The sequence below is a fragment of the Erinaceus europaeus genome, chromosome 6 (assembly GCF_950295315.1).
Source record: "Erinaceus europaeus chromosome 6, mEriEur2.1, whole genome shotgun sequence".
Classification (NCBI taxonomy): Eukaryota; Metazoa; Chordata; class Mammalia; order Eulipotyphla; family Erinaceidae; genus Erinaceus; species Erinaceus europaeus.
The window spans coordinates 50,041,422-50,060,886 of NC_080167.1; the positions used below are offsets into that span (position 1 = coordinate 50,041,422).

General features: G+C 44.3%; 2 protein-coding genes across 6 annotated transcripts in view; one reads left to right on the forward strand and one right to left on the reverse strand.

The window, feature by feature from the left end:
• The window catches only part of USP6NL (USP6 N-terminal like), a 181,635-nt gene extending 164,040 nt beyond the window's left edge, over positions 1-17,595 (reverse strand). For 2 of the 5 annotated variants that reach the window (XM_060192149.1, XM_060192146.1), the window contains exons 1-2: positions 17,457-17,595; positions 2,675-2,737 (exon numbers count right to left, since the gene is read on the reverse strand). The gene's annotated coding sequence lies outside the window, so the exon portion shown is untranslated. Of the gene's footprint in view, positions 1-2,674; positions 2,738-16,595; positions 16,699-17,456 lie in introns of those variants that run through there. The other 3 variants (XM_060192148.1, XM_060192150.1, XM_060192147.1) reach the window with 3 other exon arrangements.
• On the forward strand, positions 140-18,168 carry LOC132538971 (uncharacterized). Its single transcript, XM_060192534.1, has 2 exons — positions 140-148; positions 17,293-18,168. The coding sequence occupies exons 1-2, from the start codon at positions 140-142 to the stop codon at positions 17,905-17,907; spliced, it is 624 nt and encodes a 207-aa protein (XP_060048517.1). The 3' UTR covers positions 17,908-18,168.
• Positions 18,169-19,465: the final 1,297 nt, after the last annotated feature.

Genomic DNA, 19,465 nt, shown 5'->3' on the forward strand with positions numbered 1-19,465 from the left:
TGCTCTCATCGCTCTCTGTATCTTTCTCTCTGTACCAACTTTCATTAAAATAAACAAAATATTTTTAAAGCCTTACTTGTTATATATCTCCCTTCTAGACTAGCATATTAAGGAAAATGAAGCATGAGAGGAGCACAAAATGTTGACGGTAAGTAGAACTAGCTAGGTGTTGTGTAAAAATATACTCCTATATTCTTTTTTTGTTTGTTTCCCTCCAGGGCTATCATTGGGCCTCGGCGCCTGCACTACAAATCTACCGGCTCCTGGAGGCCATTTTCCCCATTTTGTTGCCTTTGTTGTTGTTATAGCTATTGTTGTTGGATAGAACAGAGAGAAATCAAGAGAGGAGTGGAAGACAGAGGGGGAGAGAAAAACAGACACCTGCAGACCTGCTTCACTGCCCGTGAAGCGACCACCCTGCAGGTGGGGAGCCAGGGGTTCGAACCAGGATCCTCAGGCCGGTTCTTGAGCTTTGCACCATGTTTGCTTATCCCACTGCACCACCACCTGGCCCCCAACCCCTATAATCTTTTAAGTCATTATTAAACCACTAAGAGGCCAGATGGGGACATAGCTAATTGAGGTCACATACTATAATCCACAAGGACCCAAGTTCAAGCCCCTGGTCCCCACCTGCAGTGGAGAGGCTTCATGAGTGGTGAAGCAAGGTTACAGGTATCTATCTCTCTTTCTCTCACCCCTTCCCCTCTCAATTACTCTCTGTCCTATAGCATAAATAAGTAAAATTATTAATAATTATTATATTAAAGTATTAAAAAAGAAAATTAATTACAAATTACTAATGTGATATCTCTATATAGCCATGAATGCATAAATGCCTCCCCAAATCTAATTTCTAAACAGATACAATATTTACACTTGTACATGCAGCCTGGCTCTCACACCGCAATTAATGGAATCACCTGCTTCCCAGCCTGCTTGCTTTCTACTTGCCACACTACACACTTCTAAGTAATTTCCATTTCCACAGAGCCCAATTACCCCAAGGAAATTAAATATTATACAGAAAATCTAAAACAACATATTAGACCCCATGTTAACTTAGGACACATGATAAGAGCTTCTCATAGAAATACATTTTCACAACATCAATAACAACAATAATAATTACAACAATAAAACAACAAGGGCAACAAAAGGGAATAAATAAATATTTTTTAAAAAAGAAAGAAATACATATCCTTGGGAGCCGGGCAGTGGCACAGTGGGTTAAGCGCACAGACAGGCATCAGGTTGGAACCCCCGGCTCCCCACCTGCAGGGGGTTCACTTCACAGGAGGCAAAGCAGGTCTACAGGTGTCTGTCTTTCTCTCCCCTTTCTCTCCATCTTTCCCCTCCTCTCTCCATTTCTCTCTGTCCTACCCAACAACAATAACAACAACAGCGACAATAAACAAGGGCAACAAAAGGGGAAAAAAAAAAACTTAAATCACTAATAAAAAAAAAAATACATTTTCTTGAGTCTAGCCAGTGGGTTTTCTCCTCCCAGGAAACACTGAGGTCCAGCACACAAAACCCCAAAGGATGCTCGGAAGGTGTGTGCATGCTTCAAGCGTACAAGCAGAGTAAATGTCCACAGATGATCCAGTAGAGTTCATACTTAAAGAGTGCAGTTTCTTTGCCCAGGGAATTTTCTCTTCAATCAATCATATTTATATCAAAGTTTTAAAATACCACCATCAAAGCACACTCTACTAAGCAGTGTACCCCTCCTGTCAGGACCTTAAATTGCCAAATCAATACTTACTCAAGAAATGAAGTTCCTAAAATAGCCAATTTTCTTGGCACTAAAAATCATAGCCACAAAGCACCAATATATATTTATAAATAAAATTTATCTTTTCATCTGAGTTGATGAACATTCTTTGACAAACAGGCAACAATTCACTGCTGGAATTAATGTCAACTGTCAGGTAATAGATTACTTATAACTGCTCCAGTCCTGACTTATGGTGGTGCAAGGAATTGAACCTGGGACTTTGGAGTCTCAGGCATGAGAGTCTCTTTGCATAACCATTATGCAGGCCCACTTGGTCAATATTCTTTATGCTAATCACAGCTCTGAAATATAGGTTCTAAAGCCAAGGAGGTAGGGCAGTAGATAAAGCACTTCTTCTTCTAGCGTTTGCCTTTCTTCCGTAGCCAGTCAACAGCGTCAGGTTGAGCCTGATGTAAAGTTTCGAGACCTCCTTTGAATCTGGAGAGGTGGCAGTCGTTGACTATGTGGGTCATAGTCTGTCTGGAGCCGCAGGGGCAGTTCGGGTCGTCTCTGGCTCCCCAGCGATGGAACATAGCGGCGCACCGGCCATGGCCTGTTCGATAGCGATTGAGGAGGGCCCAATCATAACGTGCTAAGTCAAAGCCGGGTTGACGCTTGCAGGGGTCTGTGATGAGGTGTTTGTTCTTTACCTCAGCTGACTGCCAACTCTGTTTCCAAGAATCTGGAACAGAGAAGTTCAGTGTAGGCGTAGGGGACCAGATTGGGTGACGAGACGTCAAGCGTTGGACAGGGTGGGCGAAGATATCCGCGTATATTGGCAGGTCCGGTAGAGCGTAGACGTGGGAAATGAACTTAGATGATGCCGCATCATCTAAAGCACTGAGGCCGAGGATCAGAAGACAATGTAATGGTTATGCAAAACAACAGTCATACCTGAGTCTTTGGGCTCCCAGGTTCAATCCCCAGCACCATCACACACCAGAGCTGAGTAGTCATCTGGCAGGGGGAAAATTTTTTTTAATTTAATATAAAAATAAAATCTCAAAACATGAGATCCTGAGTTCAATCATCAGCATTGCAAAGCCAGAGTGATGTTCTGGTTCTCTATCCTTTTCTCCTGCATTCACAAATAAATAAATCAAAAACAAGAGAAAAGAGAAGAGAAAAGCAGATCCTCCCATCTACTTTGGAAGTAGCTATTATGCAGAGTCTTTTAAACAGCTAGGCAGGTCAGTAGCATACAAATTAAAAATTTTCAGATTTCCTTTCTTCCCTAAAGGTCACAACCCCTCCTTCCCACATTAGACATATGAAGAAAAAAATGTCATTTACTAGTTTTTACATCATCATGAGAGGGAAAGTAATCTGTCTTCAACATACAATTTCACACAAATTATTTATAGGGGTACTTCTGCAAAATATGGTCTTTAATCTGATATTCTAGGAGCCTGAACCATTGTTGTTTATTCTCAGCAGAAGAATTTCCATATGGGGGTAGACAGCATAATGGTTATGCAAATAGACTCTCATAACTGAGGCTCTGTCAAGTCCCAGGTTTAATCCACCAATAACCATAAACCAGAGCTGAGCAGTGCTCTGGTTAAAAAAAAAAAAAAAAAAAGGAGGAGCAGGAGTGGGGGGGGAGGGGAGGGGAGGGGAGGGGAGGGGAGGGGAGGGGAGGGGAAGGAGAAGAAGAATTTGCACTCAGATCCACCTAGTAAAGAGTTCTTTCCAGTGACTCCTCCAATATTTGTGTCAAGCTTGCTGGGCATGGACAGCAGGGATATAGCAGGCCTAAGGACAGCCCTTGCTGCCAGAGTCTGGGGGTCTATCAATAGTTCAGAGGAGAGTTTGCTACACTATGATCCAGAGGGAGATAAGAGTGAAAATAACCCAGCTTTCTTCCACTGTCAGTCACTACCTCTGGCCACAGCTTTGCCACCTCATAGAACCTTTTGGAGTGAATAGAGGCTTAAGTATCACTAGCTGAACTTGTCTGTGTTCTCCGGGCTTCTATGAGTGGGTACTATGAGTGGGTACCCTGACATATAACCTACAGTTTACAGTCAACCCCAGCCAATCAAACTGCAGATGGCAGAATCTGTGAACTAGAAAGGTATCTGCACATCACCAAAATAGTCCTTTGTTACACAGTATCATGCAGCCAAAAAAAAAAAAAAAGACTAACAGGAAAGATACTAAGTATAAATCTATGAGTAAAGAAATCTTTAAAAAAAAAAAAAAAGAGAGAAATCTTTTAAAAATCTAGTCATTTACTATGCACAAGAAACACACCTAAGTCACTAGACCACAGAAATGTTGAAAACAGCACTCAGTACGCCAGGCCAAATACTAACCAAAAGAGAGAAGTAGCTACCGAAACCCTTTCACTTGGCTGGGAGGTAGTGCATTGGAAAGAGTCCTGAACTTGACAATGCATGTGTCAGAGTGATGCTCTAGTTCTCTCCCCAACTCTCACTGATAAATAGAGCTTTTAAAAAATAAAACTAAAATACAGATCTTCCATATATTCACTAAGAGATTATCTAAATATGTCCAAAACAATGACATGATAAATAAAAGCTGGAATTTATTTTTTTATTTTTATTTTTTTTTAAATATTTTTATTTGCTTATTATTGGATAGAGACAGAGAGAAATTGAGAGGTGAGCAGAATGGAGAGAGGGAGAGAGACAGAGAGACACCTGCAGCCCTGTTTCACCACTTGTGAAGCTTTCCCCATGCAGGTGGGGGGCCAGGGACTTGAACCCAGGTCCTTGCTCACTGCAATGTGAGCACTTAACCAGGTGCTCCATCACATGCCCCCAATTTTTTTATTTTAATGAGAAAGATACAGAAAGACACAGAGCACTGCTCAGCTCTGGCTTATGGTGGAGCTGGGAATTGAACCTGGAACTTCAGAGCCTCAGGCACAAGAGTCTTTTGCATAACCATTATGCTTTCTTCCCAGCCCTAAAAGCTGGAATTTTCAGCAGCAAATGGATAAGTAGCATGTAATCTTTATAGAGTCAAGTATGAGGCAATGAAATGAATGAACCTCAGCTATGCCTATCAGTAAGTAAAACTCACAAATACTGATACATATATTTGTAATATATTTGTATTTAACACACATATGATAACACTACTAGTATAAAGTTCCCCAATATGTAAAAGCAGCAGTGTGTAGTCTCAGGAAATCTATATTTAATGTAGCTGTAAGAAGCAGCTGGCTTCCCGGGATGACTCTGAGCTGGGGGAGTCGGGGGAGGAGATGTGATCCTGGAGGTGCTGTGGGCGTCCTGTCACTGAAGCGGGAGAGGACAGAATGGACTGTGTCAGATTAAACTTGATGTCTCTTGGATAATTTTTTTTTTCTTGGATGAACTTACTACTTTATATTTTTAACATCAAGAAGAAAAAAAACTTCCAACATATAATTTAGAACATAATGATTATAAATAAGTTTCATAAACATGTGAAACCACATGTATATAGAAGCTATTTGTAATCTTTAAGGTACAATTAAGAGGCAAAAACAGTTGTAGCGACTAAAACAGTTGTGGCGACTTGTTTTATTCATAAGAGACAAATACAGGATAGACAGCTGAAAAACTGTTAAGAGCTTTTATGTGAAAAGACTGACAGCTGGCCTGCTTGTGCTGTCCTGATCTCAGCTCTCTGGCCATTAGTGCTTCTGACCTCACCTTCATAGTAGGATCACCTAAGACCCTTTTCTAGTAAACACCCCACCTCCTGTTTGCTAACTGACCGTGCTTTCTGTAATTTTCATAATAAGAGTTATCAGAAAAGATGCCTCAGCCAGTTTACACTTCCCCGCTTCAGGCTTAAAAAACCAGTATGTAAATGATTAATGCCTACCTTTTTTAATTTATTTTTTATTGGATAGAGACAGATAGAAATTGAGAGGGAGGGGGGTGATAAAGAGGGAGAGAGACAGAGACACCTACAACACTGCTTCACTGCTTGCAAAGCTTTCCCCCTGCAGGTGGGGGTGGGGGGTTGAAATGCCTACTTTTTAAGCTATGTAAACTTGCTACTTACTCACTATTTACTATGAAGCTATTGTTTGGGGCCAGGCACTGGCACACCTGGTTAAGCGCACACACTACAATGTGCAAGGATTCGGGTTCAAGCCCTTGGTCCCCATGTGTTGCGGAAAACTTCATGAGTGGTGAAGTAGAGCTACTACTTCCCTCTCCTCTCTCAATTTCTTTCTATCTCTATTCAATAATGAATATATTAAATAAAATTAAAAACATAGAAACTAAGAAGCTATTGTGAGCCAGGCAGTGTTCCAGGTTCTAGAGAGACAGCTATGAACACTAGCCAAGACTAGCCCCATGGAACTTATTTTATAGTATTTCTAGTGCTACCTTCCTTTCTTAATTCAGACTCACAGTTGGTTAGTTCAGCTATACTGTCAGACAGATTTCCAAATAATATCTTCTCGTTCCAGATAATGGACAAACTTTAGTTAATATTAAAGTCATCACTCATTGACAGGCAAGGTATTTGCACAATTCTTGTGCTTTTTATAAAGAATCCATTTTCAGGGGACGGTAGTGTACCAGGTTAAGCAAACATAGTACAAATCGCGAGATTCTGCACAAGGATCCCAGTTCAAGGCCCCATCTCCACACCTGCAGAAGCAGTAAAGCAGGTCTGCAGGTGTCTTTCTCTCTGCCTCTTTATCTCCCCCTCCCCTCTCAATCTCTCTCTGCCCTGTCCTATAAGAAAATGGAAAAAATGGCCTCCAGGAGAGTGGATTCATACTGCAGTCACCTCACCAAGCCCCAACTATAACCCTGGAGGCAAAAAAAAAAATCCACTTTCTGCAACATATAACCTTTCAAATGCAACGCTATATTCCAGTAGCTTTAAGCATTTCCCAGCACAAGAGAAGTCAGGCAAATTTCTATCATAGCTTCAGTGAAAAGAGACTTGTTTATCCGATTTACTGAATCAACAAAGTACTTCCTGCTAATAAGATCAAAGAAGGAGATGGGCAAAATGAAAATTCATTTGGTTTCAGCAGTTTGTTTACACATGTATGTTAATAAAGCAGGCGATAAGGAGGTCAAGTTTCCCCTTTGTTTTTGCCTCCAGGTTTATTGCTGGGACTCAGTGCCTGCACTGCCAATTCACTGCTCCTGGAGGCCATGTTATCCCCATTTTTGTTGTCCTTGTTGCTCTTGCTGTTGTTATTATTGTTGTTGTCATTGTTGTTGGATAGGATAAAGAGAAATGGAGAGCAGAGGGGAAGACAAAGAGGAGGAGAGAAAGACAGACACCGGCAGACCTGCTCCACTGCTTGTGAAGGCACCCCCCTGCAGGTGGGGAGCTGGGGATTCAAACCGGGATCCTTACACCTGTCTTTGCACTTCCCATCATGTGCGCTTAACCCACTGCGCTACTGCCTGACCCCCCCCAAGTTTTCCCTTCTGCAGGTCAAAGTGAGCCACTATATCCTAGTAGCTCTGTTAGCAATCAACTTTTAGGTATTTAGGAAAACAAGTAACATCTAAAGACTTCCTCAGCTAGGGAGTGGGAAGGCCTTTCAAATGGCTTATAATTTGTTTATATGTGAAATTTGCCAAATGTACCCAATATATTCTATCAGAATTACTCATAATGCTTGGCTTCTCAGATAAAAAGCTAAAATGTAGGATACATTATCTCTGGTTTTCAGGAACCAGGAATTATTTTTAAAGTCCATTAAAAACTCTACACTGCAACTACAATAAGCACCACAGCAGACACCATGAGTAGTAACACAGAGAAAAGTATAGATTACATGCCCTGACTTCCAGGAATTTAGATCTGGTTAGACTGTAAACACAAGAATGGATTCATCCATCCATAAGTGCAAGTTCAGTCACACAATAAGCAAAAATATCTCAAGAGGCGGGGGGGAGGGGAGGGGGGAGTCCATCAAGGCAAGCCTGGCCTCAGCCCACTCAGCAGCAAACAGGACATATGTGTTCAGGACAAAACTATTAAGAAGAGAGCCAGAAAAATAGCATAATAGTTATGCAAAAGTATTTTCATGCATGAGACACCAAAGGTTCCAGGTTCAATCCCTAGAGCCATCAGAAGCTAGAGCTGAGCAGTGCTCTGGGGAAATAAAATCTCAAAGTACTAAGGGGAACCAATGTAGAGTGGGGTCGAGGATTTCAGCTCATGCAAAGTCCCTATAGTATGTGAAAATGGATACATTCATGGATCCCATTGGGAAGGATAGCACTGATAAGAAGAAAATTCATGTAGAAAACTATTAATAAAATTAACAGCAGGCCATGTGTCTGACAAGATCGCTTCACATACATGAAGTCCTGGGTGGGAAGGGCATGGCTCTGCCATTCACCAGCTCTAGGAGTTCTGTTTGGACCAGCCCCTGAGTCCTGGCTAAGGCACTGTCTTAGGTGCCACAGTAAGGAGAACAGGAAAGGGCAATAAGAGAAACAACTATTGGCACCAGAAGAAACTCACTGATTCAATGTTGAGTGAAACAAGCCAGACAGGAGAAACTATTTATCACAAAATCCAGTAGTCGATACCTGGGGTAGGGAAGGAGGTGGTAAGACTGGGAAGGAGGGGCAGACAGACTCAAGGGTGGCAGAAATAGTCTCTACATAGGAGTGTGATTTTAGAGTCTACAAGAAACACATTTAAGATGAGCACACATTATCATAGGGGTGGTAAAACATTTTTTGTAGACATTTGTTTACTAACTAACGAAAAAGAGAACCAGAATACTACCCTGGCATATGAAATGCCAGGGATCCAACTCATCACTTCATATTTGCAAGCTGGGCACTCTCAATCTGAAAGTCATCCTGGAGCAGTGAAGCAAAGAAAAATGACTGCTTGGTTTCGTTGTTTGTTTGTTTGTTTGTTTCCTCCAAGGCTATTGCCTGCACTACGAATCCACTGCTCCTGGAGGCTATTTTTTCCCCTTTTGTTGCCTTTGTTATCATTGTTGTTATTGCTGTCATTGTAGTTGGATAGAACAGATAGAAATCAAGGGAGAAGGGGAACACAGAGTGGGGGACAGAAAGATAGACACCTGCAGACCAACTTCACTGCCTATGAAATGACCCGCTCCCTGCAGGTGGAGAGCCGGGGGTTTGAACCGGGATGCCGGTCCTTGTGTGTGCTTAACCCAATGCACTACCACCTGGCCCCCAAGTTTGGGTTTTTTGTTGTTGTTTGTTTGTTTTAAGTCTTGTATTGTCTGGGGGCGGGGAAAGGTGAAGGCTTCACAATGACACTCTTGACGAGTCAAGCACACAGGTTAAGCAGTCTGAGAGACAGCACAGTCGATGGAGCACTACACTCTCAAGCACGAGATTCCAAACTCAGTGCCTCACATTTATATGCACCAGACTGATGCTCTTGTTCTCTCTATTGAATAAATAAACCTTTTTTTAAAAGATTTTATTTATTTATTCATGAGAAATGATAGGAGAGAAAGAACCAGACATCACTCTGGTACATGTGTTGCCAGGGATAGAACTCAGGACCTCATGCTTTAGAGTCCAAAGCCTTATCCACTGCACGACCTCCCAGACCATATCTTTTTTTTTTTTTAAATACAGACTAAGAGGACAGGAGCTATCTACCTACTAAACACTGTACAACAGACGCTATGGTCTCTATACTAATTTTTTTTAATTATCTTTATTTATTTGATAGAGACAGCCAGAAATTGAGAGGAGGGAGAGGGGCAGAGAGGGAGGGAGACAGAGACACCTACAACCCTGCTTCACCACTCACAAAGCTCTCCCCTTGTAGGCGGAGACCAGGGGCTCGAACCCTGGTCCTTGCACACTGTAACATGTGCGCTCAACCAGGTGTGCCACCACCCAGCCCCATATATTAATTTTTGTAAGTCTACTAGAAGGTCAAGCCAGTGAATGCACAAGCACATGCATGCTCGTGTACACACACACACACACATGCACACACAATTATGCACACACAATTTTAATTTCCTACACAAACCAAAGGAAAGCATATTAATTAATCAATAAACTAGTTTAAATAAAACTAGTTTAAAATAAACTTAGTGGTGCACGAGGTATCACAAACATTACCATGCACAAGAATCAGGGTGCAAGCCCCCATCCCCCACCCACAGGGGGGAGGCTTCACAAGTAGTAGAGCTGTGCTGCAGGTGTCTCTCCTATGTCTCTCTTCCTCTCTATCTCTGCCTCTTACCTGATATCAAAGAAAAAGGACAGATAGAGAGGAAGGAAGGGAGGGAGGGAGGAAGGAAATGACCATTAGAAGCATTGGCATCTTCATGAAGCACCAGTGGTAACCCTGGTGGCAGAAGTTAAATAACTAAATTGAACAAACAGAAAAATAATACATAGTTCCAAGTTAAAAAAAAAAAGGAGGGGAGGGAGAAATAGAAAGAAAGAAAGATGAACAGCATAATGGTTATGCAGAGACTCTCATGCCTGAGGCGCCAGTCCTAGGTTCAATCCCCCACACCACCATAAGCCAGAGCTGAGCAACGCTCTGCTTAAAAAAAAAAGGGGGGTGGACAGGGGACACAAACCCAGGCTCAAGAGCCCTATCCACCACACAAAAGCACCATGAAAGGACCAGGTGGTGGCACACCTGGTTAAGCTCACACATTACAGTATGACTTAGAAAGGAAGAGAGGGGGGAGTCGGGCTGTAGCGCAGCGGGTTAAGCGCAGGTGGCGCAAAGCACAAGGACCGGCATAAGGATCCCGGTTCGAGCCCCGGCTCCCCACCTGCAGGGAAGTCGCTTCACAGGTGGTGAAGCAGGTCTGCAGGTGTCTGTCTTTCTCTCCTCCTCTCTGTCTTCCCCTCCTCTCTCCATTTCTCTCTGTCCTATCCAACAACGACGACAGCAACAATAATAACTACAACAATAAAACAACAAGGGCAACAAAAGGGAATAAATAAAATAAATATTTAAAAAAAAAAAAAAACCAGAAAGGAAGAGAGGATAGGACCATAGAAATATGAGCAAACATATATAAATATAACTAGTTAAAGAAATAATAGTTAACCCATATCTACAACCTTGGGAGAACTACTGCAATTTCCAATGGAGGGAATGGGGACACAGAACTCTGGTGATGGGAATGGTGTAGAATTATACCCGTTATTTTATAATTTTGTAAATCAATATTAAGTCACTAATAAAATTTTTTTTAAATAGAGGGGCTGCGGAAGTCAGGCTGTAGTGCAGCGGGTTAAGCGCAGGTGGCGCAAAGGGCAAGGACCAGAGTAAGGATCCAGGTTCAAGCCCTGGCTCCCGACCTGCAGGGGAGTCGCTTCACAGACAGTGAAGCAGGTCTGCAGGTGTCTATCTTTCTCTCCCCCTCTCTGTCTTCCCCTCCTTTCACCATTTCTCACTGTCCTATCCAACAACGATGACAACAATAATAATAACTACAACAATAAAACAACAAGGGCAACAAAAGGAAATAAAAAATATTTTTAAAAATTAAAAAAAATTGCTCAACAAATTGTTTGGCTTTGTATGTTAACTCTCTTTTCAATCACCAGGTTCCAGATGCCACCAGGATGCTGACTAGGCTTCCCTGGATTGAAGACCCCACCAATGTGTCCTGGAGCTCAGATTCCCCAGAGACACACCTTACTAGGGAAAGAGAGAGGCAGACTGGGAGTATGGACCGACCAGTCAACGCCCATGTTCAGCGGGGAAGCAATTACAGAAGCCAGACCCTCTACCTTCTGCAACCCTCAACGACCCTGGGTCCATGCTCCCAGAGGGCTAGAGAATGGGAAGGCTATCATGGGAGAGGGTGGGTTATGGGGATTGGGTGGTGGGAATTGTGTGGAGTTGTACCCCTCCTACCTTATGCCTTTGTTCACTAATCCTTTCTTAAATAAAAAATTTAAAAAAAAAAAAAAAATTTAAAAAAAAATTGAGGGGCTGGGCGGCAGTGCAGTGGGTTAAGCACACGTCATGAAGTCAAGGACCAGCTTAAAGATCTGGGTTCGAGCCAGATCCTCAAATGCGGGGGGGGGGGGGGGGGGGGTGTCACTTCACAAGTGGTGAAGCAGGTCTGCAGGTGTCTTTCTCTTCCCCTCTGTCTTCCCCTCCTCTCTCAATTTCTCTTTGTCCTATCCAACAACGACAACAATAACAAGGGCAACAAAATGGAAAAAAACGGCTCCAGGAGCAGTGGATTCACAGTGCAGGTACCTAGCCCCAGTGATAACCCTGGAGACAAATAAATAAATTTTTAAAAATAGATACTATGCTAATTCCATAAATATTAATCTGCTGTCACTGACCTATATAACATTACTGACTGAAATGAATACATTAAGTTTAAAAATAAATCTTTTAAAAATAAAATAAATAAATCTTTTACTTCCTAAAAAACCTGTAATATTACTCTATATAAATTACAGTATTTTTGATTCATTTGCTAAGTCAGTGAAAGGAAAACTTCAGGATCAAATCATAATTTTTCTGTGCCAAGCAATAGCTCACCCAGTGGAGTAGACACTTAGCCATTCATGAGGACATGGGTTTGATCCCCCCAGAGCCACAGGAAGTAGCCCCACCCTGCAACCCTGAGGGAAGTTTCATGAAGGATCTGTGCTATGGTGTTTCTCCTCCCTCTCCTCTCCATCCATCCCGGTCTGACAGTGAAGGGAGAAAAAGAAAGAAAGAAAGAAAGAAAGAAAGAAAGAGAGAGAGAGAGAGAGAGAGAGGGAGGGAGGGAGGGAGGGAGGGAAGGAAGGAAGAAAGAAAGGAAGGGAGGGAGGGAGGGAGGAAGAAATGAAGGAAGGAATAAAGGAAGGAAGAAGGAAAGAAGGTAAGAAAGGGAAAAAGAAAGAAAGGAAGAAAGACCACTGGGAGCAAGTGGAATCATGCAGGTGCCAGGTCAGCAGACATTAAAAAAAATAACTTTTTCTACATTTCTGTTACGTCAGCAAGACACAGGTGCATTGTGTATCTGTATCAAACAATATGTCCGGGAGGTGCGCAGTGGATAAAGCATTGGACTCTCAAGCATGCGGTCCTGAGTCCAATCCCCAGCAGCACATGTACCAGAGTGATATCTAGTCCTTTCTCTCTCTCCTCCTACCTCTTAAATAAATAAATAAATAAATAAATCTTTTCTTTAAAAAAAAGTTATCTCAAAGTTAGGGAAAAATATCTTTTTAATAATTTGTTTATTTATAAATGAGAAAGATAGGAGAGAGGAAAGGAGAGAGACAAAGAGAGAACCAAACATAACTCTGCTACATGTGCTACCAGGGCCTGAACTTGAGACAGCATGCTTGAGAGTCCAATGCTTTTTCCACTTCTCCATCTCCCAGACCACAGGTCAGTGAAATATCTCACTTGGATTGTGTACTGATTTGCAATATGTGTGACCCAGGTTCAAGCCTGGCCCCCACCATATTCAAAGGAAACTGGTGCTGTGATCTCTTTCTCTCTAGCTGCCTCTATCGTTTTCAAAAAGAGAGAGAGAGAGAGAGAAGAACTAATCCCAGTTTGTAGAAACTAACAATAAACCGGGCCAGAGCTGTGAGAGTAGACACCAGAGGATGTAGAATCATTTCCAGATCTAGTGTGCTTAGTCAAGCAGACTGACTCCCTTGCCATAATTTCTAGTCTAGATGACTGGAGACTGGTGTTGAAGCCTTTTCTGCACAGCTCCCAGTACCTGCTCAGATGCCATGGAGGCCACTAACACATCTACACATATTTCTTTTTTTTTTAAGTATTTATTTTATTTATTTATTCCCTTTTGTTGCCCTTGTTGTCTTATTGTTGTAGTCGTCGTTGTTGGATAGGACAGAGAGAAATGGAGAGAGGAGGGGAAGACAGAGAGGGAGAAAGATAGACACCTGCAGACCTGCTTCACCGCCTGTGAAGCGACTCCCCTGCAGGTGGGAAGCCGGGGTTCAAACCGGGATCCTTATGCCAGTCCTTGTGCTTTGCGCCACCTGCGCTTAACCTACTGCGCTACAGCCCGAATCCCTACATATTTCTATTAACCTCAGCAATAGTCTATTCAAGGGCCTGAGTTCCTCTCATCTTCCACCCCCACCCCAGCTCCCTCTTATAATCTATCTCCTTCTGCTGCTCTAGTAGAAGTCACCTCCTCAAGGAAGCTTGCCCTGACTCCCCCCAAATGAAGCTAGGGTCCCTGAGTTACACGCTTTAGAATTCCCTGTATTTTTACTTCAAAGGACCAAGACCACCTACTTGCTGGAAACAAAGTGCCTCACTGGGAGTCATGAAGAGCAGCATCACTCAAGACGTATCTGCTGAATAGACACATCTGAGCTTACAGTTTCCCAATCTTACAAAGAAACAAATTTTTAAAAATTAAGGCATTTGCATGATGTGATAGGGCTTTAGAACTGATCATTTAAGAATCAAAACATTTGACTCTAATCTGTATTCAACAGAAATTTCCTAGAAGTCAGATTCCTTTCAAATTATATTTTTTGTATTCATTACTACTGTAAAGCTTGAGATACTTTTTTTTTTTTGCCTCCAGGGTTATCACTGGGGCTCAGTGCCCGCACTATGAGTCCACTGCTCCTGGAGGATATTTTTTCCATTTTGTTGCTCATTGTTATGATTGTTGTCATAGTTGTTGGATTGGACAGAGAGAAATCGAGAGAGATGGGGAAGACAGAGAGGGGGAGAGAAAGAGAGACACCTGCAGACCTGCTTCACCGCCTGTGAAGTGACGTCCCCTGCAGGTGGGGAGCCAGGGAAAACTTGAGATATTTTTCAAAAGAATTAAAAAAAAAATCTGAAAACAAGTAGTTCACATTTGAGAATACAATATGGCTTTAAGAAGGGGGAGGAAGAGTCGGGCGGTAGCACAGCGGGTTAAGCGGACATGGTACAAAGTGCAAGGACAGGCCTAAAGATCCTGGTTCTATCCCCTGGCTCCCCACCTGCAGGGGAGTCACTTCACAGGCAGTGAAGCAGGTCTGCAAGCGTCTTAACTTTCTCTCCTCCTTTCTGTCTTCCCCTCCTCTGTCCTACCCAACAACAGTGACATCAATAACAACAACAATAATAACTGCAACAAGGATAAGACAACAGGGCAACAAAAGGAAAAATAAATACTAAAAAACAAATAAAAAATAAACTGAAGGGATAAACTGCAGCTTTCTGGTAACATATGACCCTAATATTGTCCGTGCCAATGCCGCTGCACTGAAACCACAAGATTTAAAGTGAAATTGCAAATATAAGACTGAAAATGTAATCACTTGTGTCTCTCTAGCTGAAGTTGCAAGTGCAAAGTTTTACTGTTTTTCACTAAGTTGTTTGCCAGTTTCAAAGTATCTTAGCTGCTCCAGCATACTTTAACCAAAGCCATTTTGTCTGTTCTCAACTTGCCACTGACTTAAGTTCACTGGCCTCTTCTCAGCCAATTTCACAGGCTACAAAGTAGCCAGTAACATGAGACAGATGTGGGTAGAACAGCTAGGCTGGCCAGCACAACCTCTGGTGGGCACTTGAGGCCAGATTGGCTCTGCCATGCCAGGAAGCTGTGTGGTGATGACCTGTCAGTGACTACAGGGTGCCAAAGTTGACACCTGTGCTTGTATGATCAATGACAGTTGTCCTCACTAGGAGCGACTTCATGTCAAAACAGCATTAAATGAATAACAGGCCATCCCTTTCAAGTCTAATCACCTTACAGAAAATATTAAGTAGGCAGTGACAATGAGACTCTGGAGCCAAATTCCTAATCTTGGCAAAAGATGCTTCTTTGAATACCTTTACAGGAACTAATTAGTTTTTTTTTTATATAGACTAAGCAACAACAACAAAAATACATCTATAATCTATCTAAATTCCTGAGTTAAGATATATCTATATGTGGTTTGGGAGGTGGCACAGTGGATAAAGCACTGGATTCTCAACCATGAAGTCTTGAGTTCAATCCCCAACAGCACATGTACCAGAGTGATATCTGGTTCTTTCTCTCTCCTTTCTCATGAATAAATAAAAATTTAAAAATAAAAAAAGATGGGAGTCGGGTGGTAGCGCAGCGGGTTAAATGCACATGGTGCAAAGTGCAAGGGCTGGAGTAAGGATCCCGGTTTGAGCCCCCGGCTCCCCACCTGCAGGGGAGTCGCCTCACAGGCGGTGAAGCAGGTCTGCAAGTGTCTGTCTTTCACTCCCCCTCTCTGTCTTCCCTTCCTCTTTTCATTTCTCTTGGTCCTATCCAACAACAACAACAACAACAGTAACTACAACAATAAAAAAAACAAGGGCAACAAAAAAGGGATATTTTTTTTAAAGTTTTTTAAAAACAGATATACCTATACTTAAGACCATGTTTTTCCTTTAAACAATAATTTATACTTTATTTAGCATATTTTTTTCTTGTTCATCTTGACATATTTCAGTGGTCTATGCAGTATACTGCATAGGATCAACATTAAGCAATAAACTAAACTATGCTTACAAATTCTATTATAAGACAACAAACATCAAACTCAGAAGTATTTCTGTGGATTTTCAGACTAGAGGGAGTGAAAAATACAAACTGTTCATTTACTGCTAACTAGCTTGCTGTTTCTTGGTAAGATTATTTCACAAAATAATAATAATAAAAAGACTCTACTTCTCCCTATGACAGAACTGCTCAGAAATTCAGTCTAACAGGAGAGAGTTGGCCAGAGCGATCTCTAAAATTCTATCGAACATTTATTTCTAAGTCCCCAAATATTAACAACTTGTCCTCAAAGAACTTCATTCTATGCATAAATTGGGCTGATATAAAACTTGCATCATATTACTTCCAATGCTTGCACCTCACCCCTGTTCCAAAAGCTTTCGCAGTGCCATCAGGGAGTCGTCTAGCACGTGCTCGTCTACTGGTCTAAGAAGCACCTGCGGATTAAATCTTATGGGGGTGGGGCAAAGGGGAGTCAGGGAAGGGGGGAGAGTGTACCCACTCTTCAATTCTAGAAAGGTCCGCCTAGTGGACTCAAGAGACAACCCCCCCACACACACATTTTCCGCCGCTCGAGGGCCCGCAAGGACCCCTCCCTTCGCGCGGATTACAGCTGCTTCCCCGCCCCTCGCGTCCTCGGCGGCTGCCTCCCAACTCAGTTCTGCAAAGTTTGCTCGGCGCCCGAGCTCCCCGCAGCCCCCTCGAGCGGGTCCCCGGCCACAGGAGGGCGAGCGGCGGCGCCAGGCGAGCCGGCCGGTCCTGCCCACTGGCGCTCGGAGGACGCAACTGAAACTTGCAAAGGAGACACGTCTCCCCGGGACCGAAACTTGCGCCGGAGGGAGGCGAGGCAGCGGGTCTCCCCTCTCGATCCCCCGGGTCTGGGCGGCCCTGGCTGCCTGGCACGAGCCGCCGCCCCCCTCGTCTCAGGCCAGCAGGTCCCCTCCCGCGCGGCCCCCGCGCGGCCCCCTTGGGCCGCCCCGCAACCTGCCAATCACACCCCGCGGGGTTCCAGGGAGGGGGCCCGGGACTCGCTTTCCCGGCTCGGGGACCCCTCCCCCAGGGAGCTCTCAGGGGCGTGCGGACCCGGCGCCGCGGCCCCCTCCCCCGGGGCTGGGAATGGCGGCGTCTGGCTCCCTGGGGCCAGCTCGGCGTCCCCGGCCAGGAGGAAGCCCCCGGACCCCAGCTGGCGACCCGCGGGCGCCGGGAGACGGGACGCGAAGTTACCTCAGGACGGTCCGGTCGGCGGCGCTGGCGACGGGGCGCGGAGCGGGGGGTCCCGGCGCGGCGGGGCGGCTACCGCAGTGCCCTCCGCCCCATTGTTTCCCGTCCAAGAAGCTCCCGGCGCAGCAGAGCTCGGGAACCAGGAAGTTCCCCGGCGCGACACCTCCTGCCGCCGCTATGGAAACGGCCCCCGCCTCCCAGGGCGGCTCGCCCGGGACCCCGCCTCCGCTTCGGCCCCGCCCGCCTCACGGGCCGCCGCCAACCGTCGCCGCTGCGGCCGCGGCCGCCGCCATCTTGGCGCGGCCCGGGTGGCCCTTCCCGGCGGCACGTGCGCGCCCCCGCAGCCGCGTGCTCTCGTGCCTGGGACCGCGGGGGCGCGCGCAGCTGCCCAGGGTCCCGGGACGCCCCGGGATCGAGCGCCTGGCCCGACTGCAGAACCCAGGTCCGGAGCTGAGCTTCAGGCCATAGCACCAAGAGAGGCTTTTGCTGGGGTCCAAGCGACTGCTCGAGAGGTGGCCGAGACCACGAGGCGATCACCCAGAGGGGAGGTCACCAGATGGCCTCGATTTTCACGTCTGGCTCCACGACTTCCCAACTATTGGACATGATTGCACTTCATTTGTAAAGTGTTCTCAGTAATGGTCGCTGTCACACAGGGCTGCCACCTGGAGCAAGACAGTGCTCAGTGGTAAAAGCAAAAATAATTGTTCCGTCAGAGGGCATTGCTTTGCATAGAAGTCACATTGCTGTTTATTTTTTCAGGAACTTCGTCTTAGTGTTCAAAACAGCACTACTTTTAATTTAGGCTATTATGCCCGATCCCGTGGCTGCTGGAAGTTTCTCGAGTGTCCCTGTTTTGCCCCATCTTTCACTAGGTCAGCTTTCCTTTTTCATATCGTGGAAATTGTCAAGAGTTTCGATCTCCAGAGTCTCCTATGAAGGGGTGCCATAAAAAGATGAATGATGTAAGCTTTCCGACACTGAAACTAGCTGACAGTTCAATGATTTATTCAACAGGAGCTGGAAAAGTTAGGGTGTGTGGAGAACTAAAAGACTTCCTGTCCTTGATTCCAGCAACTAGAATTACTAGAGCTGGCAGCTCTGTACTGGTAGTTGTTATCTTTCCCAGCCAGTGAAAACTGACACCATGAAACCAGGTGCAGGGTACAAGGTGCAGGATGGAAGAGGAGAGCTAGCTGGAAGGAGGAGGTTGTGTGTGAGGTTCCTCCCTAAAATGCAGGCTGTAAGAAATGTATCAGATTAGGTCTTGGATGGACTCTGAGAAGTTTGTGATCTTTACAGCCTCTTCTAGAAAATATGAATGTGCAGTGCCCTCTAAGTCTTCATTCATTTATAAATGAACTTCAAGTTTGTGAAGAAGGTTAGTTATTTGTACAATCCTACTACCAAAATGCTGTGGCTGCTTTGATAAACACATTATAAAAACAGCCAGAATGGGCACCAGTCACATCGCCACACACATAAAAAAAACTAAATTTGCTCTTAGATGTAGCACTGGGGATTCAACATGTTTTTTTTTTTCCTCCAGGGTTATCGCTGGGGCTCAGTGCCAGAACTACGAATTCACTGCTACTCCTGGAGGTCATTTTTTCCCATTTTTGTTGCCCCATTCTTGTTGGACAGAGAGAAGAGGGGAAGACAGAGAGGGAGAGAGAAAGATAGACACCTGCAGACCTGCTTCACTGCCTGTGAAGTGACACCTCTGTAGGGGGGAGCCAAAAGCTCAAACCAGTATTAAGCCAGTCCTTGTGCTTCTCACCATGTGCACTTAACCCAGTGCACTACCGCCCCACCACCACAATGTTTTTTTTTAAAAAAGATTTATTTTGTGAAAGATGAGAAAGCACAATGTCTCAACCAAAGCAAGTCCTGCACTTCCCTAGTCATTAAGTCTGCTATTATTTTTTCCTATCTATTCACATTTTTGTACTGCTATTATTAAGTATCTTATAAACATGGGTTTTTATCTTTATACCCACCCAGCATAGTGC